The sequence below is a fragment of the Salvia hispanica genome, chromosome 5 (genome assembly GCF_023119035.1).
Source record: "Salvia hispanica cultivar TCC Black 2014 chromosome 5, UniMelb_Shisp_WGS_1.0, whole genome shotgun sequence".
Taxonomy (NCBI): Eukaryota; Viridiplantae; Streptophyta; class Magnoliopsida; order Lamiales; family Lamiaceae; genus Salvia; species Salvia hispanica.
Genome location: NC_062969.1, coordinates 26,857,950 through 26,884,346, shown reverse-complemented (window position 1 = coordinate 26,884,346; position 26,397 = coordinate 26,857,950). Strand labels below are relative to the sequence as shown.

The following is a 26,397-nucleotide window of genomic DNA, read 5'->3' as shown; positions in this document are numbered from 1 at the left end:
ATCAGCGCATAACCATTTCAAAATTGATGAAGTTAACAAAATAAATATACTTATGAAAAGTGTCATGATACAGATGTATGCTTACAACAGAGAATAGAAAGAATTTCTGAGACAATACTTTGTCTAATGAAGCCACTGAGAATTCAAATATTGGAAAGTAGTTGCATTCAGTCTCTACTGGTAATCCATAATTTACATCATCAAACTTGGTCATGTGGATTGCCTGGACATCCAACACTACTAGTAGAAAATGCCTGCGGTAAACCATTTTTTTCGTGAAATGCACAGTAGACTCAGTCGTCATCTAGCCTCACGATTGTTGGTATTTGGCCATTGTTGACAAAGCTAATCTTGTTTAATCTCACACAGCCTAAGACTTGCTCCGGCCGCTCTTCTGGCTTCTGAGCCTGTTAGTTTCAAACTCACATAGATTCAATATCAATTTAAAGACTTGCATAGATAGAGTATGTAAGCATGTATAGTATAGGTCATCCTTTGAGTTAAGAAACCTAAACGTTCACGAATGGATGCAGATTTTCAGTGAATTCTAACGAACCTGAATTGTCAATCCAAGATCCAGTATTCCATTGCCTAACCTCTCGCGAAATGCACTAAGTCCCTTCCTTGCTATGAAGCTGAAGTGATGAATGTCAAGATCAATCTCAAAGTAGTTGGGACCCTGTGTAAACAAACAAGCAGAGATGATTAAAGAAATGATATATTATCATCACACCAATGCAATCCATCTCACCTCATAGACGCTGTGCTGAGGGCAAGAGAGAACAGGCTTTTCATTGTACGCGTTAAGGAGTTTTCTCTCGGTATTATTTGAGACGAGATCGTCAGGATTAACCACCCCAACCATGACTTTCAGTCTTTCTCTGAAAGGAATACTTGATTCTTTTCTGTAGCCTTTGACAACTTCCTTATCGTCCTCGATCAATCTCTGCAGATTCGCAGCAACTATTAAGTACTTTGAACAGTAAAACAATAATTAAGTTGCAGTCAAACGAACAACGCAAAGACGGTTGGAACTCAAAGAAATGTATATGTACCTTGATCATTTCTTGGAAATTGGGACATACGTCTGTCTCAAAAGTCTCCGAGAGCTTAAAATATAGCACAAGGCTCAAGCCCTCCCCATCCCCTTCACGAAGAAACATAGAAGGTGCATACGTGGGCAGTTGCAACAGTACAAGCAAAAGCATCAAGCTTCTGTTTGACAGTCACACTATGATCTATTTTTGAATATGACACAAACAATCACCCGAATGTTGACAATTAGCAGTGGGGGAACTCCCCCTTCTGATTTTATACAAGGCAGTTCCATGTGCTGGGAAATGTGGCTAATCTTTCTCTCGCATGCAAAAAGATCTACGCCTATTGGAATGAAAGGAGTGACATCTGGTGCAGGATTCTTCTTCTTGTCTCTGCAAAACTACATCATCAGACACTAGTACTATATTGAATCATGTGACCGACATTTTTTATATGAACGATAGGGCTTGCATATGCTTGAAATAGCTAGGTCCGCGGAGCTTGAACGTGGATGGCAAAATCTCAGACCACTTCCAGGAGTCGGCTCCCCGTTAGGAGTACAAGGAATCAATAAGCCAGCTCTAGGGCGATAAAGATATTTTGTAGCGGATGCACCTGTATGAACTTATGTTAAAAATAAGAGTTGGGATGATTGCTTCCATTAGGAAAATGACAAATTAAAAGGTTACTCACAAAATCCATTTGTTCCCCAATAGCCTCTTTTTGTATGGAGGGCCTAATAATAGTTGCTGAATTCTTCTGAGATTGTGGAATAGAATTTACTGCCTTGTGCATCTTGTCGTTGAAACTTAAGGTGGGAACTAATGCCGGCAAGACAGACTTCAATAGGGTCTCGGACGTCTTATCATCATGGTCATTCGCATGAACTTAAATACCATTAAAACTAGGCCCGGTCTAATTTTAGTGCCTTCACCGCACCAGAATCTTCACTCTGCACTAAGCCAGGAAGCCCTTTTTTGTGGGAATCTATTAGCTTTACTCCATCTTTGCTTGAGAACTCCTCTTTAAGATTACTCTTGCTATCTACTTCGTAATGAAGAACTCTCCCGTTTGTTGTAAATGGGCCATGATCTACACAAGAAGGTAGAAATATAAAAACTGGTGTTGCTGATCCGAAAGCCAAATAAGTTAATGCTTCGAGCAAACCAAAGAGGTGAAAAGAAACAGAAGTTTGTGATTGTTTACCTCCATGTACGCTACTAAAGTCATCATCGGAGTTGCACTCCAGTAAACTGAGTGTGTCAAACCATTCTTCCTGGTACATTGCTGTAGAATATGAGTATATCTTGTCATTCTTAACATAGCCAATCTCGTAATCCTCAAGAAACGGAGGTTCATCAGTTTGGATTGGAGTGATAACAAAAGATTAGAATTCTCAGTTTTGTAGGAAAGATATACCATTGACATCACTTTGACTGTGGAGAAATTGCAGCTGAGTGAGATGGAAAGAGGAATTAGAGACTGAAGATGTTTTGCGTTTGGTAGCGTGTGAACAAACTCACTAACTGTAGATACTCGAGCTCCTGCATCACTATTCCGTGTCCTGTTTACCTCTGAAGCTGATTTTACATGTCTCTTTTTCGAGCGTCCATGGGACCTCCTTCATCTACTACTTTTTGACGGTTTAGTTGCTATATATGGAGATGATACACAACCACCCATTATAGCAATTCAGTCTCTAAATCTCTGCAACAATATATAAGGTGCTGCTGAAAATTCCTTGGGCCGTTTTCTTGTTGAATTGATAATACACGACACACATACCTTAGCACGGCATTAAGAACAACGAAGCGCCCTGTAACTGCTACAAGTGCAGTCCTCCCCTTTGAATAGGTTAAAGATCAGAGGAAGGATTCATGAATTGCATTCTCCACTTCCCCTGATGAACTACCAAAACATCAAGAGTGCTATGAAGTGTGAGCCTAGTCAGGAAATTCAACCAACATCATATCCAACAAAATCAAATAATTTACAAAACAATTGATTGTTGAGATTACTGTATAAGAATAGAAGACCAAATTTCAAGTATATGCTTCTATCATTGATTTGAATTAAAGCGTCAATGTGAATAACATTTAACAAATGGGATTCAAGCACCAAAACATAAACTAATACTCCATTTATTACCAGAAGGAATTTGCATTAAAATACACACAGTGTGAAGATGAGAAAGAGAGAGGTGGGACCTGTAACAAAGGCTCCCCATGGGAAAAGGAGAAGTGGGTCCGGTAGAAACTCCAAGCTTGAACCCTTCTCTGTAGGTTGTTCCCTTTTTCTTTCCATTTTTGTATCTATAATCGTTGAAGATACAGACAGGAGGAGATAGCAACGTTGTTTAATTGCTGTTCCCTCCTTTCTCGTTGTTTTTACAAGTGGTGAATCAACCTTATTATCCGCTTTAGAATCCTATCCAATTTGTCTGATTTAGTGATTCTTGTTTGGTTTAATGTCATTCTACCATCAATAATGTTCAAGAATTATTGCATCACTCGCGTCAAAATGAAATCTTTTCTATTTGGTGTGTGGTTTCTTGATTGAATTTCAAACTTAAAAACATAATTATCGATTAAATGATCGGTTTGCGGTTAAATTGGTTGAACTTGCTAGTTTGATCCGATTTTCAGATCACAAATGTGGAATTGAGATTTATGAATTGTATTACTATATACTCATACTTTAGTTTAGGGATAAACACATTAAGGTTGACTAGAATAGGCAAGCTGCTACGCTTTACAATGTAAAATAAATCACATCACATCACATCACATCACATCACATATAAATAAATAACCAAGGGTAGAAAATGACATACAATCTGAAATAAAAGAACCAACAAAATGATCCTTAATGCCATTGTCAATTTGCAGCTAGCTCATTGATTCACCACAAAAATCTATCTGATCCGGACATTTGTAAACGACAGTTCAGTGTGTGGCACCAGAATTATGCTAAACTTAAATCAAGAATTTACACACTACACACACTTGGTTCTACGTATTATACACATGAATACGCCACAAGTTCTTACAGAGGAATCTTGCGTAAAAAACGAATATGGCACGACTAGAAACAAAGCAAAACCTCAATAGTCGGGAATGTTGGCAAACCGGTATCCTTGGGCACCTCTCCACGAATAGTAGGCAATCCGAGTTTCATAGAAGCCTACAATCATTTCATAATAGTAAGTATAAAAGCTGAGTCATGCGCAAGAAATTACACAAACAAGATGCATCTACGATAGTATGGACTATGGAGGATTTCGGATTATAAACTATTTATATGTGCAAACACATTGCACCAAACATTTTGAGGCAGAGGCATACAGCACATAAAAGAGGGTAGCAACAGGTGGAGTATACGAGTTATGGATTACCCCTCAGGAAGACCATATAGAATGCAATCTAGTGCTTATAATCATTCTCTAGGCCAAAAGGTACTAAATAATTGAACAAAGAGGCTATCGAAATACCTGGCACAAAGGTCAGCAAACCTAGTCCTAAGAGGCCATAAGCTTGGGAGAGCTCGCCTCCCATGTGACCAGTGAAGATGAAAACTGCAAGCAAGATAAGCAGACACCCAAGAAGCAGTAAAAAGATTGCAAGAACTATTGACTTCCAAGGAACTTTGTCATAGCTTCTGGGAGCATAATCAAATCTAGGGTCATGTCGATTTGGACCACTACCATTATTATAGTCATCGTCATCATCAGCAATACGACTATATCGGACGTTCCGTCTAGATGCCATTCTTGTAAGTCTATTTTATAGAAATATCCCTGGAGCACCTCACAAAAAATAAGAAAGCTTCAATAGAAAACACAAGAGGATATATTTGAATTTTGAAAAGACCAACAAAATACTATGGAGAAAATTGAAAAGCCAAACGACACCTCCAATGCGGCAATAGAGAAGTATATCCTTATAACAAATTCAAAGCTAGGAGCACCATATGCAATATGATGGTTGCAACATGTGATAATTAAGCCATTTACTTCAATTTCTCATCAGTTTACATATTCAAAAACATCCCAGTCTATTTGCACCAACTAAAAGCTTAGGAAAATTGCAATTAACTAACCATTACATGAAAAGGTAAATACACAAAACGCTCATGCATGAATTCATTCAAATACAATATGTGCTTTTAATAAAAGAGTGAGATGCAGCAATATCCATAGGCCTTGACTTCTATACTCAACCAAAAGTTCCAAAAAGTTATACTCATAAAATATAGCTTATGCAGAGCAAAATGGCTAGTGCAACAATATCAAACACTCATATAGGTGTGAACCGTGAACCGTGAAGTACATATCGTAAAAGTCAAAAAGTTAAATTCCTCAATCTCTAGACCGTAGGCTAATATATGTAAATGGTGCTCAAAACCTAACATTTATTTCTAAATACTAAACATATCTGGATCGGACCAGCTGATATCTAAGGAGTACACGAAGAAATTCCTACATCTTTTGATATATCTAAGAATGAAAACTTTCCTTCTGGTTCGGGGTCAAACAGAATTCACAGGTATGTTTCCTCTTTAATCTAAAATTCACATTAATCCAAATCAATCATCACCCTCAATCAAAAATTCCCAAATAACACGCCATATAATCAGCAAAAAATTTCAAAACTCCAAAATCAACCAAATGCTCTTCCCACTATAGACGTTTACCAATAATCATATAAACAACAATGAGAGCAACACCACTTCACCACAAGGAACACTAGTTACTAAAAGAGTACCCAATAAGCTTTCATAAGACCAACTAAATCCACAAAAACGCTTCATCCAGCATGTTCGCATAGAAATCAAACCATAGGAAAAGGTGTGAATATAGCTCATCCAAGCATGTCATTAAGTATTACAGTAGTAAAAGATTTTTGGCGCCTAAACTCATCCACCAAATACTTGCTGAATGAGTAGTAGTAATACATTTTTTCTATTTACAAAAGCCTTTAGTTTGATAGAAATGTGTGGATATTAGCGGTTAATACCCGTGAAATTCCAAATCAGAAAATATTAAAAACGTTTATTCCAAACCTAATGCGGTCCACGAAATGAAATCAAACAAAATGATACTCCTGTATATGTATGTGAATTAAAATCAAATGTCAAATTTCAACGACTACGAATCTATTATTCCAATTTATAGATCCATTATTCAAATTCAGGAAATTGAGAAAACTTGCAGATCTCATTACAAAAACCCTACAAAGAGTGGACTGGGATAGGAAGATGAATAAGAAGAAGAAGCGCAGGTGTAGAAGAGATGTATCATCGGTGAAGAAGAAGTTGACCTGATGAACAAATAGATTAAGGCTTGCTGATGTCGTTGAGTTAAAACTGAGAAGGGGGCGGCCAGCACAATTTCACGGTAGCGCGGCGAGGATATGACGTGCTGGTCGGTCGGCAAGAATAAGGAAGAAAAGGGGGCAGAGGCGGCGGTGGTGGTGGTTGATTGTGAGTTTCGCCGGAGATTTTGAAGATTGGAGTGACGAAAGATGGTCAAGAAGAAAATTATTTTACTCTACTATTTATTTTTATGTCTTGCGTTTAAATTGTGGCCCAGAATTAGCTAAATAAAAATATTGTTGGGCTTTTATAGGTGGTTTAATGAGTGGGTAATTTTGTTGAGTAAGAAGGAATAATGTTTTGTAAAATTATTTACACTTTTTAATTTTTATTATATGGATTATGTATACAAAATAATACTCCCTCCGCTTCCATACTAATAGATACATTTTATTTTTGCACATTCATTTTTAAAAAATTATTATAAATAGTTATAATGAAGAAAAAGTAAAGTAAGAGAGAGAATATTATAGATAAGACTCTTTTTTACGTTATTCTATCTCTTACTTTACTCTCTCGTCACTTTAACTATTTAATATCATTTTTTTCAAAATGAGTGCAGAAAATAAAATGTCTTTACTACCATGGAAAAGAGGGATTACTATGTATTAAATATTTTTTGTTATTTAACATATTATTTACATTAAACTTACTTATATAAATTGACATTGGGTCATTATAAAATTACAATTGACATTGGAATACTGCGGATGTCATTTTTATCATACAAATTAAAGAATATAATTAAATATTATTTTCTCCATCCAGAAGTCTTGGGTTGCCATTTTGGTGAAATCTCGTGTTCAGTTTGACTATAAATCATAACTCATAAGTTGGTTCCATAATTGTTACTCACAGATTATTAATATAAAAATGGAACTCATATTTCACTATCTTTTTTCATCCACTCTTACATGTTTGATAAGTTAGTAATACCAAGATAGAAAATTATATATGAACATTTCTAATTGTTTGATATCATAGTTAAGCTTAACTCAAAAATCCCAATACAAAAAAGGGTCATCTCTAATCTTACCAAAACTATAACTTTAACCATATTTATGTAACCCACCAATTTGTCATATATTATACAAATTTAGATAATTTCTTTTCTACCGAACAATAATGAAAATAAATTTTATTTTTGCATATCTTAACATGAAGCCCGTATTTCTGATTTGTTTTATATATCTTCTCGTATACCATCTTTCTTATCAAACGAATTATAATCTTATTAACATTTCTTATAATTTATGTTGAATCAAACTAAAAGCCCTGATCGCAAACAAATGGAGTATATTTTTTGGGGGTATTATATTCCTTGAACTAATGAACTTAGACCATCTCCAAGGGTACTCTAAAACCTAAAATGAGATAGATATATAGCTCCAATAGTACTAAAAAACTAATCCAATTTTTAGTTTTTGAAAAAAAAATACCTATCTTTAGGTTTACACTAAACCAAAATCTAAAAAATTTTCAAATTTTGTGAGTAAAAAAAATATAATTTAAAGAATATTCTTTTAAGTTTGAGTTTAGTGTAAATGGTTGAAGTAAAATCAATATTTAGTATGACATTTACACTAAAATGGATTTGAATTTAGTGAAATGGTTGGAGATGCCTCTTGTTCATCATAACACTACAATGAACATCATTATATTACAAGTCGGTAGATATGCATACAACTTACATTTTTTTTCGTGCGAACTTTTACATGTGTATATGTGCAAATTAAGATTTCGCTATAATTTATCGAAAAATTACCTTCAATATAACATAAGGTTTATGAAAAGAATAATTTAAATTAAGAAAGTTCTATGATATTTAAATAAAGAAAATTGTATAAAAGAATTGGTAGTTGACATTAGTAGCCTTGCACTAATATCTTCATTTCTATATTGATACTAGGCGGAACGAATTATTACCATAAATTCCTCGCACAGGTAAAATGGATTTGAAATTACAAATTGTAATATTATGATACATTTATTTTTGGTTAATACTTGTTTTAATTTAATTTATTTTTTAATAAATTTGATGCTGAAGATTTTCATGGAAAACGAAAGAAAAAGAACCAAAGGACCAATGAAATCTGACTTCTATGCATATGACGAAATTGAATCTACTTATTCAATTCAATAGATTTTCTTCTCGCTTTGCCCAATTCCCTATTGAAGAAAGAGGCTATAAAAGGTAATTTCTCAAGCAACTAAGCAATGGTAGAAAATGATTTGGAGAAAAAGAAAAAAGGTAAAAAAATGAATAATGTTATGCATACATGCATAAAGATTGTTTTTATCAGAAGATGGAGACTGTGATGTAGAATTACATGATAAGGTATATGATTGAATCTATAATTGAGCATTGGATTCATTCTTACTTAACAAACATGTGTCAAATTTAACATTATGCTATAATATGGGAAATCAGGCCATAAGGGGGTGAAATGAAAGGACTTTGTAATTTAATCATGATACTTTTATTTGAACAATAAATGTATGAGATTTGGTTTCTATAAATTCGCTCATCCAGATTTAGGAACTGTCTTATTTTTTTTTTAGTTTTTCAAGATATCTCTTGTGTCGATAACTAAACGACTAATTCATCATTTCAACGGTCAGCGCACTAAATAGTAGGAGACTGGCCAAATAGTTTGCTCCATCCACATGGACAAGGATCGAACCCCTGACCTCATGCTTAAGGTACAAGGTGCTAAACTCCTGATCGATACTTTCCTTCTTTCTATCAATATATATACACATTGTTTTGTTGCTATAAATTCAATCCCATTTATGAGTTGTGAATGATTAAAATTTTTTAATTTGTAGTAATGAGGTTAATGTTACAATTTATTCGACTATTAATATTGTTTAAAAAATATTTTTTTAAAACTTATAATTCAATATGAAAGTCTATTTATATTAATTTATTTCTTGTGGATGGTGTTTTACTATAAAACTATATCTATGATTAATTATACATTGTTGACGTGTATTTACCGTTTTTATATTAGATTTCAATATTATGAACTACAAATTTTAATAAATATTACTATCTCCGTCCTTAATTATTTTCATTTTGGACCGTCTCTTAAAAACAAAAATTTCTTAAACTTTTTATCTTAGGACATGGACCCTACAATTCACTAACACTACTTCCACTATTTTTTTATCTTCACATCTTTTACTTTTTTTATCAATTTTTCTTTACATATCTTACTTTACTGATTGTGCATTAAAATGCGTGTCAATTTAAAAGTTTATAGTAATTTTTAAGAATGGAGGTAGTGATTTTTATCTTCTATTTTTGGTCCATAATAATTGATCTTAGACTGGAGTACTATATACTCACTTCGATCCAATAAAAATATGAGTATTTGAAATGACACGAGAAGTAATGCATAATTGTTAAAATAAAAACAGTGTTAATGAATAGTAGGACTCATATTATTATTATACTAATATTTAATGAGGTGTAATGGTGGATCATAGTGATATAAGTTTTAAATAAATTAATGCATATGTATACATGAGTTGGAGATAACTTTTGATAGATGAAAATGATCATATTTTTTATGGGACGAAAGAAATAAAAGTACAAAATATTTTTTTGAACGAGAGTACTTTTATAGAAACACAATATATTGTGCCTTGCATACTGCATAGCGTGAGTTGCTAAATAAAATTAAATTACTACTGTTAGAACTTTCTTGTCCGAAGGTAGATTTCATAATTTTATTTATTTATTTATATTTTATCCTATAGTGTAAAAATAAATATTTTTTCTGTTTTTAACGCACAATACATCTACCCTCGAGAGATTGAGATTCTCCACTGTAACAGAATATTCATAATATGGGATTTATACAATTTTAAGGGGTCGAAATACAAATAGATGAAATAAATTGAGAGAAAATGACAGAAAAAAGGTAGCGCAGGGAAACAATCGAGCTTCGCTGCATCGCCTTGTGCTCATCATCTCGTGAAATTCCATTGAAGAGAGGGCGATTCGTCGCCGTTCACGTCACTCACACATAGTCACCCTCTCTCAACTCGTAATTTATCATTTATTTTCTTCTCTTTAAATCTTAACTGCACTACCTCCCAGTTTTTGGCATTCTTCTGCGTGTTTTTGTGTATGTGTAAGTTCACTCTTCTTGAATTTTACCGGGGCTCTGAGCTATAATTATTTGTAGTATTTATTTTTTATTTGATAGTGAACTAAAGACTGGATTTTCAGTCTCCCTCTTTTCTTTCTTTCTTCTTTTGAAAATTTATTATTCAGACGGATTCTCAGATCTGAAGTGGGTTTGTGGAGCTGTGCATTTTTAATTTGGTGAATTGTTTGTTTCATTGCATAAATAGGAGCTTTAGGGTGTTCAGTGAAGTGCTGGCTGGTTTAATTACGAATTTTTTGAAGAATTGCCCCTTTTCTGGTTTCAATTTGGGATTTGATTGCTTGTTTTCAAGTTTAAATTAGCTGTTTGGTGTTTATTATTCCCAGTGCTGCTTTCTGGTGAAGAAAGCATGTGCTTTGATGTGTGAAATAGGAAACCTTATTGTTTACTGAAGAAGATATGAAAAAATGCAATCTTGCCTCAAATATGGTTATTTTATCAAATTGAAAATTGTCCTTTCAAAAAGTTTTGAACTATGTGATGTTTTGTGCTTTTTTGGTATCATAATTGGTTTTCGCACAATATTTCATCTAAATTTTCCTGAATCTTTCCCTTTGTGATAATTGCTTCTAAGGCCGAAATTGGACTGCTCACTGCTTACATACAGCAGTCTTGTTTCTGGGCTGTTATTAGTTCTTTCATCTTTGATGCATTATGCTTGTTTTTTTTTTCAGAAATTGGTGCTTTAATTTCATTGTATATGTGTGCAGGAAATGGATGGAACAATCCAAGATGGAAGAACCGTGGATTCATTCTTGCGGAACTACAAGCTTGGAAAGACTCTTGGGATTGGCTCATTTGGTAAAGTTAAAATTGCTGAACACGCATTGACTGGCCACAAAGTTGCTGTCAAGATCCTTAACCGCAAGAAAATTAAGAATATGGACATGGAAGAAAAAGGTGAGTCAGTAAACTAAGCATGTGATGCTTACTTACTATTGTTAATTACTTTGTGATGATCATTGTACTTCGTTCATCTGTTCATTCTTCTGTTTTTGACGCTTTTCAGCACAAGGTAGACCACAACCATTGATAAAAAACCTAAACTAAAAATATGTTACTTACCTTATTAAAGTATTTTGTTGGGTACCATCTGTGTCATTCGATTTGTGTATGTTCAATCATTATCTCGAGCACTAGGTATGTCATGATTCTACATATGTGTTCTTACGTTACATCTACTTGGGTTTCATTGAGATCTGCACAGTTCTTTTGGGGAAACACCTTTGTACCCTTTTCATGGTAGTTTTATTTCAATGCTGCTCCAGATACTAGTATTTTTTGGCCTCATTAATCAATTCTAAATTTTACCTATAGATTATTGCCCGTAAATACAGGAGTTTTTACATCAATTTCTGTTTTTTACGAAAATTCATATTTTTGGCTGAATAATACACAACATTCAGTACATATATATTGACTGACATTAAGATCGTGATCACATTAGTTAGCATGTTGTCCAAACAGAACAAAAGCAATTTGAAAGAATGGAAATTCAGTCCCCAAGTTACCATTCATTCAATGTGGTGTCTTCTTTAGCCCAATTTCCACTTAGAGTGCGAGCTGATCGTATACGAAATGCCATGTCACCAAGGTCCAGCATCCATGTAGGATTAATTGCGGATGGAATTTAATTTCAGGTCAAATTCCAAAAATGACAAGTTTGTGTATTTTTGGCCAAAATTTAGTTTCGATTAAAAACTGAAATTGGTGTGAACTTCGTGTATATAAAAGCAATGAAACCCTACTAAAATATTAAAATTAGCTTATAAAAATAATGTGGTGGGGTTGAGGATGGAAACACTAGCCAGAAGATGGAGGATTTTGTAAATCAATGTCTCGAATAGGGAAAATTCCTTTTTGGGGGGATCCAGGGCGCTTCCTCCTACTACACGTAATTACTGTCTCTGACTCTCTGAAACTACTGAGATAGGTGACTTTCTGCGATAGCCCCTCTACCTTGTAGGGAATTAAGAAGAGCTGATAAAATGTGTGGTTGCATCACCAAGTGTCAGCATATCATAATTAGTTTAAGAAAATTGCATGTTTTAGTGGCATAGAATTTAGCCAAACCTCAATGGTTGGGTCTTATTGATCTTTATTATACACTCTTACTCTAATCCACCAGTTTGAGGCAAATGGGTATGGGAATGACGGTTCTGGCGAAGTATGTTAGGGCTTTGTTTCCCTGAGAAGCATGATTGATACCCATTTATTATTTATTAATTTTAGTTCCATTTCCACTCCACATCCCCAAAGCACCTAATAAAAATTTGATGGCATGTCACCACTTAGCAGCTAGGATTTCATTGCCAATTAGTACTAAATATATATAAAAAGAGTAATTAGAATATTCTTATTCGATTATCTTGGATATTTCAAAACTTTATATGGGCAAAACCTTTAGGGATTAACTGTCCCTACCTTTAATTCAATTGCAACCTAAGTAAATGTAACTTGCTGCCTTGCTGGATCTCTTTTTATTTCCAATGTCATTAAAGTTAGCCTGGTTTTTTATTTATTTGACCGTGATGAATTGCTAAGAGTGGGTGTTCTTCCTGCAGTTAGACGAGAAATCAAAATTTTGAGATTGTTTATGCATCCGCATATCATTCGCCTGTATGAGGTCGTGGAGACACAATCTGATATTTACGTTGTGATGGAGTATGTTAAATCTGGTGAATTGTTTGATTATATTGTGGAGAAAGGCAGGTTACATGAGGATGAAGCCCGCATCTTCTTTCAGCAGGTTGGTACTTTTCTTGTATAGACTTATAGTGCTGTTTCTAATATCCAAATCAGTTTATAAATTCATTTTTGTAGAGTCTTTGTCATTCTGCTGATAATTTCAGATAATATCGGGAGTGGAATATTGCCATCGGAATATGGTGGTTCACCGGGATCTGAAGCCTGAGAACTTGCTTTTGGATTCTAAATTGAACGTGAAGATTGCTGATTTTGGCTTGAGTAACATCATGCGTGATGGTCATTTCCTGAAGACAAGTTGTGGAAGCCCCAACTATGCTGCTCCAGAGGTGCTTAAAGTTTTACCGGTCAAATGGCAAAAAGATAAGAATAAATAAGTAAAAGAAAAAAAGTTGAAATATGGAAAGCTCTGATATTTCATTTTTCCCATAGGTTATATCTGGTAAATTATATGCGGGGCCTGAAGTGGACGTCTGGAGCTGTGGTGTTATTCTCTATGCACTTCTTTGCGGCACCCTTCCCTTTGATGATGAGAACATTCCTAATCTTTTCAAGAAAATTAAGGTATGGACTTACTCTTGAGACCCATTACTTTGTCTAATCTGGAGCTCAGCAATAGTAGTGAAAAGTTGGTATCTCTTAATCAATATTCTGTTTTTTGTTGAAACATTTAGCTTACAATTTGAGGATTTGGAAGTGTGAAACAGCTCTTAATTGAACAAATCATGAATTTCTTACTTTGCATGTCAAGACTAATAATGAGTTCGGTCTAAATATGTCTCATTGGCTTATTTTGTTTTCTAATGATTCATTAACCTAATTTAAGCAAGGTACGAACATGCCTAGAGTTGAATCCGTATAACCTAACTAGCTATTCAAGCTTCTTAATCCTATACCACATCCAGTAGTACAAGTATTGCAAGTCTGATGCCCCCAATATCCGACCAAGATGTATTCCAAAGTTCCCCTTTAGTGCATTGTTATGTTCTCCCACCATAATTTTATGGCGTTTACTGCTAATTCGATTGTTAATATTATTTCCAGGTAGCTGGATTTGTATTCATATAATGTATTTTGTTTAATTTGATTGCAGGGTGGAATTTATACCCTCCCCAGCCATTTATCGGTTGGTGCTAGAGATTTGATTCCTAGGATGCTTATTGTTGATCCAACTAAGCGTATCACTATTCCCGAGATTCGTGCTCACCTTTGGTTCCAAGCTCATCTGCCCCGCTACTTAGCTGTTCCGCCGCCAGATACAACACAACAAGCTAAAAAGGTTGATATAGCTCGTAGTGCTCTATTTAGATGTTTATAAAGCATGCATGATGTTTCTTGTACACGTAAGCAAATCTAGGAACACATATACTGTGACTAAATATTTCTAAGTTTCTATTTTACATCTTTTAGTGATTCTACAGGTGTTTGGTCTTTTCATTGATTTCAACTCATATATGTATCCACTATGATGCTTTCTTTCTTATGAATTGGCAGTCTTTTTTTTATCTGATTCTCTTGCATTGTGGCTGCACACTATGGTATCATGACAAAAAATTGATTGTGATGTCTTTGTGCAGATTGACGAAGAGATTCTTCATGAAGTGGTTAATATGGGATTCGACAGGAATGTGCTTCTTGATTCTATTCAAAATCGAGTTCAAAATGAGGTTAGCATATGGCTGTATCTTAGTTATGCTTTATGTTCAAGCTTTCTTATATCTTGAATGTCTTTCAGGGTACTGTTACGTATTATCTGCTGCTAGACAACAGGTTTCGTGTATCTGGTGGCTACCTTGGATCTGAATTTCAAGAAACTGTGGTGCGCTCTCTCTTAAACTTCAGCTTATGTACATATCAAGTTTGCAGTTTTATATGGTTGTAACTTACGTTTTTTCTAATCTCGATTTTCTGATTTTCTAATGTGTGTAATTTCTTGTTTAAATGTTTGTGTTCTGAGTAATCCCTACCTGTGTAGGAACTCGGATATAACTCAACTAATCCAAGTGAGACTGTAGCCTCTCCTGTTGGGCAACGGTCTTCTGGAGCTATCGACTATCAACAATTGGGGGGAAGGCAATTTCCATCCGAGAGGAAATGGGCACTTGGACTCCAGGTTAGTCGGCATGCTTCTCATTGTATCATTCTTGAATCATCCTTGACAACAGAAATTTTCTGTGAGCTGGTTTGTAATCTTTAAATGGTTTTAGCGATGATTTTGACTATTTAATTTTTTCTTGTTTGGGGATTCGGGCATAGAATGTCAAACTAAATTAGTTTGTTTCTGTTTGATATGATACATCTTTTTTTTTTTTAATCATATTGACTTATTTGTAGTCTCGAGCCCATCCACGCGAGATAATGGCTGAAGTTCTCAAAGCTCTTCAAGAATTGAATGTTTACTGGAAAAAGATTGGGCAGTACAACATGAAATGCAGATGGGTTCCTGGCGATCCTGGTCATAGTGAAGGAGCAGTTAATAATTCTATGCACGACAACAATTATTTTGAGGATGAATCTTCTATCGTCGAGCATGGTGCCAATATTAAGCCACAGCATGTGGTCAAATTTGAAGTGCAGGTAACATTTTTAATTAATGCCTTTCTTTCTCTGCATTATACGTGTAACTCTATATTTGCACACAACGTTATCAAATAACTAAGATGGTACTAATTATCAAATAACTCTATTTCTCTCGCTAAATTAAGGCGACATAAATCAAACTTTTCACTATGTTTCGATTGTGGAGAGAAAACATAAGTTGAGGACATTTTTCCTGAAAACGCTGAAAGTAAATGGGGATACGTATATGATTAACCCTTAATACTTTGAAGAGATTCTTACTGACATAAGGATATAGATTCTGAAACTTAGGAGTCTTTATTAATGATGGTTGTAAACCTTGTGCCAGAAACTACTAACTCATTCATCGATTAAGATAAGTGTTAATGTTAGTGTTCGTTTTTTCCATGCTCAAATCGTCTAATTATTTTCAGCTTTACAAGACCCGCGAAGACAAGTATTTGCTCGATCTGCAGAGAGTTCAGGGTCCACAGTTCCTCTTCCTTGATCTATGCGCAGCATTCCTAGCTCAGCTACGCGTGCTCTGAATTTTAGCAGTGAAACATCTTCTCGTCCGGGGTGGAGAAATACAAGGTGATATTTGTGTATATAATTGTTACCAGCTAAGTGCCGAATCTCCTCCTTAGAGATGAACGTCGTGCCAAGCTGATAAATTTTGCTCCAACGCGCCAGGAGTTGGCTTCTGCAACGACATTCCATCTGCTGTAACTTTTGTTGTCCTAATATTATGCAATCCTAAAGAGACCAAAGCCTCTGAAAATATTGTGGTAGTCGACCTAAGTTATGTCAGCTGTAACTTTGCTGATGTAATCATGCAATAGAATTTCAATTAAGCAGGTTGATGTCAACACTTAATTAGCTGTAGAGCTTAGGTTTATTTTCTCATAAGATCCCAGTTTTATTCAATAATGCGGCAAGGTTTTTGTTGTAGTACCATGTTTCATCCTATTTTGAAGGGCCGATTGCTATAAAATATTAATATAGGTTCATAATAGTTGTTTTATCTTTTTCATTTGTGTTCGTTCATGAAATTTAGTTTTCTTTATATGTTTTGGCAAGTTTATCTCTCTAATGATTTCGGTTTCATTCTTCACTATTACTCTCTACATCTATCAATAATGGTCTAATTTTATCATTTTTGTTTATCCATCCATAATACTCATAGCCTTTTCTTTTTATTTTTCTCATACGTCACTAATTTCATTTTTAAACTTATTATCATCTATTGTCAAGATTATTATTAGTGGATGTAGATTGTGTTTGGATATAGTATTGATTTGAGATCCAAACATTTTTGGGCATAATATAGTCCTAAATCGGGATTTCATATGAGAAGACTGTAAAATGATGATTATTAATCTGGAAAATATAAAGGAGATTGTGTGGGTTGGACGAAGGGTGTTTTAGCAAAAAATTTCTAAAAAGAGTAGTACTCCTTCTGTATCGTTATAGTTGAATCATTTTTTCCAGAAGTTTTATCATAGTTGGATCATTTTTATGTATAGTACTCCTTTCGTTCCACTTTAGCAGTCCCCCGATTATGCATTTAATCCGTTCAACTTTAGGAGTCCTAATTAAAATCTTCCATAAAAAGATAATAGACCGTACATTCTACTAACCTCATTCTACTGGTAACATTTTATTACAAAAATATATAAAAATGAGACCATATTCCACTATCTTTTTCATCAACTTTCCTTTAAAGTTTTTAAAACACATGCCGAACTCAAGACTTCTAAAGTGAGACAAAGGAAGCAATACTTTTTCTCACTCTTATTTTACTCTTTCTTATTTTATTCTATATACTTTATTCACATTCTACTATATTCTCTCTACTTTTTTCACTCTCATCTTTTTATATTTCCTATCAGATCCCAGACACTAAGTATACTTTCACTAAAATTCATTTACGTGCCAAAAAAAAAAAAGGAATTATTATTGTTGGATTAAGTAGTCGGCAAAGAGGAAACCCATCCCGATAGTTTTCTGAATTTAATCAAATTACAAATACTGATTTAACACATCTATGATCTATCCATCGGCTGTTCTCGGAATTTATTGACAATTGCTTTTGAATCTTTGTTGTGTAGTTTCACAATCAGGAATATCGATTGATCGATCATTGATTTATCATTTTCTGCTTAAAATTAGTTAGGACAATGAGCGCCGTATTCGAAGGTTACGAAAAGCAGTATTGCGAGCTCTCTGCGAATTTGTCCAACAAGTGTGCGTCAACCAACCACCTTGATGGAGGTTAGTTGAAACCCTATTTCAATTTGGGATTCCAAATCAGTTCTCATGTTATTTCTACTATTGTTTGGTCTTTTTGTTGTTAGAGATTGGATTTCGCTTAAAAAGTCTAATCTTTTTAGTAGTTTGAATCAATCTCAAACAAATTTGTTGTTTAAGAACATGTGAACTCACGATTGTGATATGGCTGCCTAAGTTTTTTAGCATATGAATTTAACGGCATAAAATAGGTGATTTTAGACTGCAGTTCTGATTATTAAGGATTTTTTAAACAACTTTCTTTCACCTTTTCCGTTACATAATTGCGATTGGGATTTAATTCTTCATGGTGCTTGTTACTCATGACCTTATTAGCGTATTAAAGTTACATCATGTGCATTTCAAGTGGTGAAGGTTTCTGTCCATACCTAAACGATACGGCCGGATTTTCTTGTTTGCTAGTATTTTTTTTTTGGTTTCGAATCACAGTTCCACACCAAGCAGACTTGAGCATCAAATCAAGTTGTATGAAAAGTTTGACAGCAGTCCAAGTCCAATTATGTATCTGAAACTTAGTTCTGCCTCTTTGTAACACAGCTGCAGCAATGATATACTATGACATGCTTACCTAGATTACATTTTGAAGTGTTATTGATTATTGGTTTGATAGTTACCCCAACTGTCGTGAAGTCATGAATTGATTCTTTCATATGGAGTAAAATTAGAATATTTCTAATTGATTATTGTGATATTGATTTGATTTTTGAGTGATCTCCTCACAATCTTTATCTATCATATGCATTTCACCTGTATAAAGGTGCTAATTGTAATTTCAAATCAACAAAGAACAATACTCCATAAAGGTAGACTCCCTTAGGTAGGTCATACGACTGACTTATATTATATCCTTGTCTTTGTCTTGTTCTTGACTTCCATCATATGCTTAACATGAAATCAAAGCAGAAACTGGTCCTGATGTTCTGTGTACATACGTTCTTCCTGATGATTGGGCGCAATTCTGATTACACTAACGATGTGTTGTTTTCTTGCTTATTTCTTGTGTCATGGATTTTTAACCATAAAACTACTACATATCTGGGAATTTCGTCTATTGGTTTATATGTTGAACATTTCATTAAAGTTATCTGTACTGTACTCAGGGGACTCATGGGAGTGTTCAGACTTCAGAATTCTGAATTGATTCTTTCATATTAAAAGATTATTATTATTATAAACTCTAATGATTGGTTTTGTCTGGAGTAATTGCTTTCCTCCTATTTCTTATATATAATTTATACTTCACCTGCACAAGATAAATGCTCATTGTAGTTTCAAGTGAAAAACTGAATAGAATAATATAACAACTATTGCCCCTTTACTCAGAAGAGTGATCAAGAACACAAGGATACGGCATAGTTTGGACATGTCACCTACATTACTTAATAGAATGCCCAAAAGGGCTATTTAGTGATAGGACTGGTTTTTTTCTTCATTTTTATAGGCTAACTACGTGTGGAATACAAGGCATCTTACTTATGTTACTCTCTCTGTGAACTCTGGCTAATTACATATTTTGTGTAGTAGGTAGGGGAAAGGCTGGTCTCTCTTATGTTCTTCATTGACAAATGTAATAAGTAGATTGTTTTAGTGCAAATACCCATGGTCTGTGGTTTAGGGTTTAGGGATGAATAATTTGAGATGAATAATTTTTTTTACCTTTTTTGTGCTTAGTCATAATTGTTGGTATTCTGTATTATCTTCCTTTTTTCTTTGAATTTCTTTTGCATAATGTTAATTGTAATTATGACTGAAATTTATGCATGGGAGCATGATCATATCATTTGTTTGCAGAGCAAAAAAAGCAGAAGATTTCCGAAATAAAAGTTGGACTGGATGAGGCAGAAGCATTGGTACAGAATGGTTAAAATTAGATCCATTCCTTTTCTCTCTCTTTAAATTTTTTTAGTTGAAAATGGTTGATTGTCTTTCAGATTAGGAAGATGGATTTGGAGGCTCGTGCCTTGCAGCCAAATATTAAGGCAGTGCTGCTTGCTAAGTTAAGAGAGTATAAGTCTGATCTGAACAATTTGAAAAGTGAAGTTAAACGAATTGTATCGACAAACTTGAACCAAGCCGCCCGGGATGAGCTGCTGGAGGCAGGATTGGCAGATACACTTGCAGTATGTTTCTGCTGCTTTTTGGACTGTATCTGTCTTTTATTCTCTTTCCTAGTCTTCTTTACTTATTTACTCTCTGTTTCTCTTTCGGATGTATGGTGTGGGGATTGGTGGTTCTTTTGGTACAAAATTGTAGAAACCAATCAGCCATAGTTTTTCATACTGTGTAATCAGCATCCACACACACACACACGCACACCTCTATATGCATTTATGGAAAATCCTTTAGCTTAATAAGTTTTGTTTCTAAGTGATTTGCACCTCTTTTCTTAACTGACTGATTTAGTGGCATGTTGCATTGCTTGGTACAGGTGTCTGCAAATCAAAGGGATAGATTACTAGTGACAACTGAACGGCTGGATAATTCGAGTAACAGGATCAAGGATAGTAGGAAGGTCATGCTGGAAACAGAAGAACTTGGCGTTTCACTTCTTCAAGATTTGCATCAGCAGCGACAGTCTCTCTTGCATGCTGATAACACAGTATTTCCTCACTTCAACTACTCCTTTCACGATTGAATTTTAATCTGAAGAAACAGTAGTATGTTTCTATCTATAAATAGAACATGCTATAAACTTGAAAAAGAAGAATGATATCAAAAAATTTTCAACTTTTTGTCTATTCTCTACTTGAAAAAGCATGAAGAGTCAAGTAATCAGCTGAACCGTAGTCTCTGTCTTGCAGTTGAGTGGTGTTGACAATAACGTAGGCAGAAGCAAGAAAATTTTAACCAACATGACGAGAAGGATGAGTCGGGACAAGTGGATGATAGGTGGTATAATCACGGTACTGGTTATCGTGATTGCTCTGATCTTATACTTTAAATTGGCCAAGTAACCAAGGCTTTTAAAGTGTGTAATTGTGCTTGTTTTTATGCTTCTTGATCCATTGCTCTGAGTGAAACTGCCAACTACCTTTGTTTTTTGTGTAGCTGTAAATTTGAAGTTTCTAGATGTGAAGCACTGCAATGTTTGCGCTTGTTTTGTCTGTGTATTCGCAAAGAATTATATATATATTTATCAACAGTTTTGAATTACATAAAGTTAAATCCCCTCTATTCTTTTATCTAATATTCAATTGCAATATATGGTTTTGATTTTAATTTTTGTAAATTTCTATGTTGCTTTTTATAATTCTGCGCGTTCACATGCAAGGTTTCATTACATCAGTAGTAATAGTAGTAGTATTAAGCAAATAAAGATTCTCATAAGAAGGTGGAATCTTATTTCTGTTTGACTACAAATTCAAAATTTGTCTTGTTAAAAATGCTCGAAAAAGTTTTTTTATCCTACACATTAAGTGAGAGTTTTTGATAAACAATAGTAGTATATGTTTTGTCCATATTTAACTGTTTCGTCCAAAAGTTAACTGTCAACAGCATTTTGACCAAGTTTTTAAGTTAATTGCAGGCCCAACTAATAAAGCTAACTTGCGTACCAAACGCCAAACAAAGGCAAAAAACACTCCCTAAATCCAATATCAATCATCGACGAAAAGTATGAGAGGAAATCTTGTTTCCACAAATCATCCATATTTGAAAATAACTATTTCACGAAACTCAACTCACTTACAACTTACACCATAGAACAAGCATATTATACTTGTTATTTCCATCGATTACAATTCTAGTTTTATCCCCCAATTTTCTATCTCTGACTTTGAAGTTCAATCATCAAAACACTTAAGACAACTTATAAACTTATGAGACATTCCACAATAAGCATAGCCAAACACCTCCTTACATAAAAAATGCAATGCAAATTCTGTCATCAGTTGGCAGCTTATTCAGCAAGTATAAAAGTGCATTGTAATATTCTCAAGAGAAAAGATCACACAGCACACAATCTCTCAAACATCACACTGCAGCACACTCTTGGAAGACAAAAGAACAACAGTGACGTAGAACGGTTTTTACACGGGTGAACAAACATCTTCAGTTGCGTCCTCTTCTTTAGGCAGGGATACAAGAGAATCACGAGGAGAGTTCTCTGCTGTTACTGCACCTGTGACATCGTTATCTTGGTTTCCAAAGATATATGATAGTGACAGAGGATTATAGGTGGAGCTTGCCTTCTTAAGGCATTTTATAGCTTTAATGGCAGCAAGTGTGCTCCTATATATATCTACAGTTTCTTCACCAGGTGCCAATTTTAATCCTGAAGAAGCATTTGGTATATCAGCATTCTGCTTACGTTCAATGGAGGTTGACTCAACAACCTCTGCTTCTTGTGGGAAGAGGAGCTCCAGATTTTCCTCACACTCACGAACTAATCTCGTGACTGGTTCAGTCATAAAGAAAGGCTGGTGGACAGCAAGCTGAGTAAAAGGCAGACTCAACAATTCCCCAGTTCGTTTATCGTATTTCTTCAAAATCTTGATAAGACCTAATTAGGTATGCACAAGATAATTAAGATGAATGAAACAGAAGTAGACAACAGTTGATAGTGAGAAAGATCTTCATAACCACACTAAAGATAATGACTCAGCTACTTAACCTGCAAAGTTAAGAGAGCTGTAGTTTTTTAGAAGGACCATCTCCCCATGGATGGAGACAAAATCCTTCCTTATCTCCATCATCTCTTCACTAAACTCAGTCTCAGATGTAAACACGGAATTTGTACTTCCTCTCGACTTCAATCTTTCTATTCTTTCCTTCAATGCCTGAAGTGACAAATGAAAATGTTCAAGTGCCAGACTGATGTGTGTCACTGGTTATGCTTATTGGTAAACCACTAGCAACACATATGCTATATACCACTTCTTTGTACCCTTCTATCATTTTCATTATAGCTGGACACAAAAGGAACAACGCCCATAAACCCCACCAATCCAAATAACAAGCATGTAAAGTTAACACTCTTTGATTTAATTGTAGAGAACTAGAGATCAGCAGCTGCATTGAAATACCTCAAGTAGAAAATACCGAGTACCGTATCTTCGTTATTATTGAAATTACATAATTTGAATGGGCTTATAAAAGCTCAGCATAATTCTCATGTCAAACTGTATAAGGGCACACTATATCTCAGTGTTTAAATCAATAAACTGGAGTATTTCTCTATCTATATAGCTGCTACTTTTGATGAGGCATGAGAGCATTGATGAATAAACTGGAGAATTTCTCTATCTATATAGCTGCTACTTTTGATGAGGCATGAGAGCATTGATGAAGATGAGTCATGCCTTAGCAATACACAGATATGCCAAAACATCCAATGGGTTCAAGATTGGAGCTTAAAAGTAATGATGCAGGTGTGAAGCTTATAAAGTACACCAAATTCGACAGAAATTCATGAAGCTAACTTCATAAGTTCCATCTGTTTTATCTGATTGCAATTTCCTTTTCCCATATTCCGAGTGATCAAGCATTTGGAGAGACAAAATCCATAACTGTTTTCTCAACGCTTCTCCATGTATTTCACATCATGAGTTCAAACTAACTTCAATCACCCAAATTTGACAGCATCTCATTCGCATTAACCATATTCTACCCTTCCCTTTACGCATCGATATTCGCTTTCTAGAAAAGTGTTAAGTATCTATGAATTAACTATGTCGACACAACTGAGGCCAATGTAAAGACATGTGTTCCATTTAGCAAATTCAAGCAAGGTCAAATAAATAAATGACATGAAGAGATGGAATATGCCATGGGAGATTCTTTTGAACCCTCCAACTAACAAACACTGAATTCCACTTTCATAATAGCTTATATAGTCATTTTTTTTCCTCACTACAAGTGTCACTCATACTCATTGAGCTACCTCTATCTCCAAATTGCCTCAATAAGCACCATATCTGTTTAAGTTTCACACCAACAATAGATTACACTTACATTCCTCACCAGGTATCCTAAACAGCCCTGCCTGCATTCAGCACCAATTCATTTTACAGGGCAGCTTCTTGGTTTCGTAAAGTTCGACGGTATCTACGTTGAGAAGGAGGGATTTATGATTCTCATAAGCAGTAAGTTGCTGAACCTTATCATCTCACCAACCCAAAATTCAATTCACACACATAATACTCAACAATGTAACTAAAGTAAATCCAAGTTTTTAGTGGATGACGCTAGGAATCCGAACAAGAGAGGCTCAAGTTTCAATAGAATCAATCTAAATCACTACAGTATAAACTATAAAGTATAAACCTCTTGACTAAAATTATGTAACTGGAATTAATCAAGAAAAAAACCTGGAAGCGGATGATGAAGTCTTCCTCCTTATCGACGTAGAAATCGTTGAACTTTTCGAGTTCCTCGTTGAGAATTCCGACGAACCACTCGTGAAGCTCCGGCGAGGGGCCGTCCGGAGGCGGATTATCAGCTGGCGGGATACTCTTGAGAAGCTTCTTCAAGGGCTTGTACTGCAAATACTTGTCCCTCCACTCCGGTAGGGTTTCCTCCAAATGAATCCTGAATTCTTTCCCAAATTTCATAATTAATTCGTCGCAGTTGACCTTTGAAATTCAATTTCCCGATTGATTAGATTGTTCCCGCGGGACAGATACGCCGGCAAATTGTGGAAGAAAAGTTCGTGCGGAGAATCTGCTTTGGAAATTGGAATACTCTATATCAGTAACAGATCATTCATTTCCTATATTTGCAGGCACATTTTTGACACGTATTTTATATATAATCAAAGTGGTTTTCTTGTTGCAAGGTTTCGTCGTTTCTGAGTAATGACGAAGAAACCAACTACTAGATCAAATTAATGGCCAACTTTATCGGATAAAATATTTTTTGGTCTACATTTATATCTTTATTAATTTTGAAATCTAATAAAATTCAATACTATTAAAGAAGATATTGATAAAATATAGTATAATATTCTAAAGGTATGTACTTAAGATTTGAGCGACTTTTCCCTTTGTCGATTCTTTTCCTATATTTCTCTTTTCTCACATCCATGTCTCCTTTCAAGAACACCAATCCACTTCCTTCTGATATATTTTTTTTAATTTCAGAAACTCATCTTCATACTCCACATCGTTCTCGTTCTTTCTCCAAATTGCACAACTTCTCTCAAATATTTTTTCACTAAGTACAACATCACTAACCACCCCTCTAATTTTTCTTCAAGCCAATTCACCCAAAATTTGGAATTCAACGGCGAACACCCAATTTTTTTCTATTCAAATTTCGATTCTACTAGCATTGGGTTTGAATTCGATATCCAAACAATTTCCCTCAATTCATCCTTTTAGCGAATTAGTCAGTAAAAAATCTCAGATTTCATATCTAGTAGATGAATTAATTACAAAGAAATTAATTACTATACTAAAAATTGAGAAGATGCACTTTGGAGAAAGAATGGTGATGTATTGTGAAATTTCACTTCGAACACTAAATGATGGAGAAGAGTTGTGCAGATGGTTTTGGAGCGTGAAAGAATTGGGAAAAAATGAGTAGATAAAAAATTTACATAGGTGAAATATCTAGATAAAGTAAATTGCAATTTCTTGAGTTGCTGTGAAGAATGAGAAATTCAGCTGCTGGAGCATTGAAAATACGAAGTTAAAAATTTTTCCAAGAAGAAATGAGAGAGGCAATTTCTTGAATTGCTGTGAAGAATGAGAAATTCACTGGAATCATTAAATTGGGGCTGCCGAAATTGGGAACGTGTGAAGGATATTTGAAAAGAAATGAAAGGGGAAAAGAAGACGCTCAAGATATGTAGCTTAGCATATCAAATCTCATACTTATATATCAATTCATTTGATGGTTAGACAAATATAGTGTTGATATTTTAATAGTAATATTTAATCAGAGCTAATGAAATCTCGTTACACCAGACTCTAGGCTTAAGTTAAGACCATGCATACAAGGCTTAAAACATAGTCTTTGATCAAGTGGTAGATTCACGAATTTTCTTTTAGCCGATAAATAATTATAGGAAGATTCAAAATCTAACCAATTCCTTTTATTTTTCCAATCAAATTTATGATTTTATTTTTGTTATTAAAAACATCATAGAGATGTGCATTATGACGAAACAATATTGAATTAAAATATTTTAATAAAAAGGCTAAAATGATGAAAATATAATAAATGGTTTAAAAGATTTTAAAAAATAGAAAAAACAAATATGTGTGTGAATTGTGTAGGTTTCAAATGCATT

The 26,397-nt window shown here is 34.5% G+C and overlaps 5 protein-coding genes across 9 annotated transcripts; 2 read left to right on the top strand and 3 right to left on the bottom strand.

Moving 5' to 3' along the window:
* Window positions 1-7: 7 nt before the first annotated feature.
* Window positions 8-3,609, bottom strand: LOC125188938. Of its 2 annotated transcripts, XM_048086038.1 has the most exons (9): window positions 3,246-3,609; window positions 2,824-2,938; window positions 2,458-2,745; window positions 2,245-2,325; window positions 1,732-2,130; window positions 1,056-1,653; window positions 752-946; window positions 557-679; window positions 8-407 (listed from the first exon to the last, which is right to left on the bottom strand). In XM_048086038.1, exons 6-9 carry the CDS (start codon window positions 1,206-1,208, stop codon window positions 294-296), a joined length of 585 nt encoding a protein of 194 aa, XP_047941995.1. In that variant the 5' UTR covers window positions 1,209-1,653; window positions 1,732-2,130; window positions 2,245-2,325; window positions 2,458-2,745; window positions 2,824-2,938; window positions 3,246-3,609; the 3' UTR covers window positions 8-293. The 2 variants fall into 2 exon arrangements, with proteins under 2 accessions (XP_047941995.1, XP_047941996.1); XM_048086039.1 differs by lacking the exon at window positions 3,246-3,609 and having other exon boundaries at window positions 2,245-2,314; window positions 2,824-3,204.
* A 266-nt stretch (window positions 3,610-3,875) lies between these two features.
* Window positions 3,876-6,608, bottom strand: LOC125186351 (transmembrane protein 230). Its single transcript, XM_048082702.1, has 3 exons — window positions 6,357-6,608; window positions 4,529-4,834; window positions 3,876-4,221 (listed from the first exon to the last, which is right to left on the bottom strand). The coding sequence occupies exons 2-3, from the start codon at window positions 4,803-4,805 to the stop codon at window positions 4,142-4,144; spliced, it is 357 nt and encodes a 118-aa protein (XP_047938659.1). The 5' UTR covers window positions 4,806-4,834; window positions 6,357-6,608; the 3' UTR covers window positions 3,876-4,141.
* Window positions 6,609-10,316: 3,708 nt separating this feature from the next.
* On the top strand, window positions 10,317-16,887 carry LOC125188875 (SNF1-related protein kinase catalytic subunit alpha KIN10-like). Of its 4 annotated transcripts, XM_048085948.1 has the most exons (12): window positions 10,317-10,466; window positions 11,300-11,489; window positions 13,154-13,338; window positions 13,442-13,624; window positions 13,728-13,859; window positions 14,389-14,574; window positions 14,873-14,962; window positions 15,031-15,114; window positions 15,271-15,408; window positions 15,630-15,872; window positions 16,289-16,448; window positions 16,548-16,887. In XM_048085948.1, exons 2-11 carry the CDS (start codon window positions 11,303-11,305, stop codon window positions 16,400-16,402), a joined length of 1,542 nt encoding a protein of 513 aa, XP_047941905.1. In that variant the 5' UTR covers window positions 10,317-10,466; window positions 11,300-11,302; the 3' UTR covers window positions 16,403-16,448; window positions 16,548-16,887. The 4 variants fall into 4 exon arrangements, with proteins under 4 accessions (XP_047941905.1, XP_047941902.1, XP_047941904.1 ...); XM_048085945.1 differs by having other exon boundaries at window positions 16,289-16,887; XM_048085947.1 differs by having other exon boundaries at window positions 10,337-10,547; window positions 16,289-16,887.
* A 938-nt stretch (window positions 16,888-17,825) lies between these two features.
* LOC125186314 (vesicle transport v-SNARE 13-like) lies at window positions 17,826-21,329 on the top strand. Its single transcript, XM_048082665.1, has 5 exons — window positions 17,826-18,128; window positions 19,956-20,014; window positions 20,096-20,284; window positions 20,593-20,763; window positions 20,966-21,329. The coding sequence occupies exons 1-5, from the start codon at window positions 18,035-18,037 to the stop codon at window positions 21,116-21,118; spliced, it is 666 nt and encodes a 221-aa protein (XP_047938622.1). The 5' UTR covers window positions 17,826-18,034; the 3' UTR covers window positions 21,119-21,329.
* A 675-nt stretch (window positions 21,330-22,004) lies between these two features.
* LOC125190925 (SPX domain-containing protein 4-like) lies at window positions 22,005-24,965 on the bottom strand. Its single transcript, XM_048088347.1, has 3 exons — window positions 24,473-24,965; window positions 22,777-22,942; window positions 22,005-22,665 (listed from the first exon to the last, which is right to left on the bottom strand). The coding sequence occupies exons 1-3, from the start codon at window positions 24,713-24,715 to the stop codon at window positions 22,193-22,195; spliced, it is 882 nt and encodes a 293-aa protein (XP_047944304.1). The 5' UTR covers window positions 24,716-24,965; the 3' UTR covers window positions 22,005-22,192.
* Between the last annotated feature and the right edge of the window lie 1,432 nt (window positions 24,966-26,397).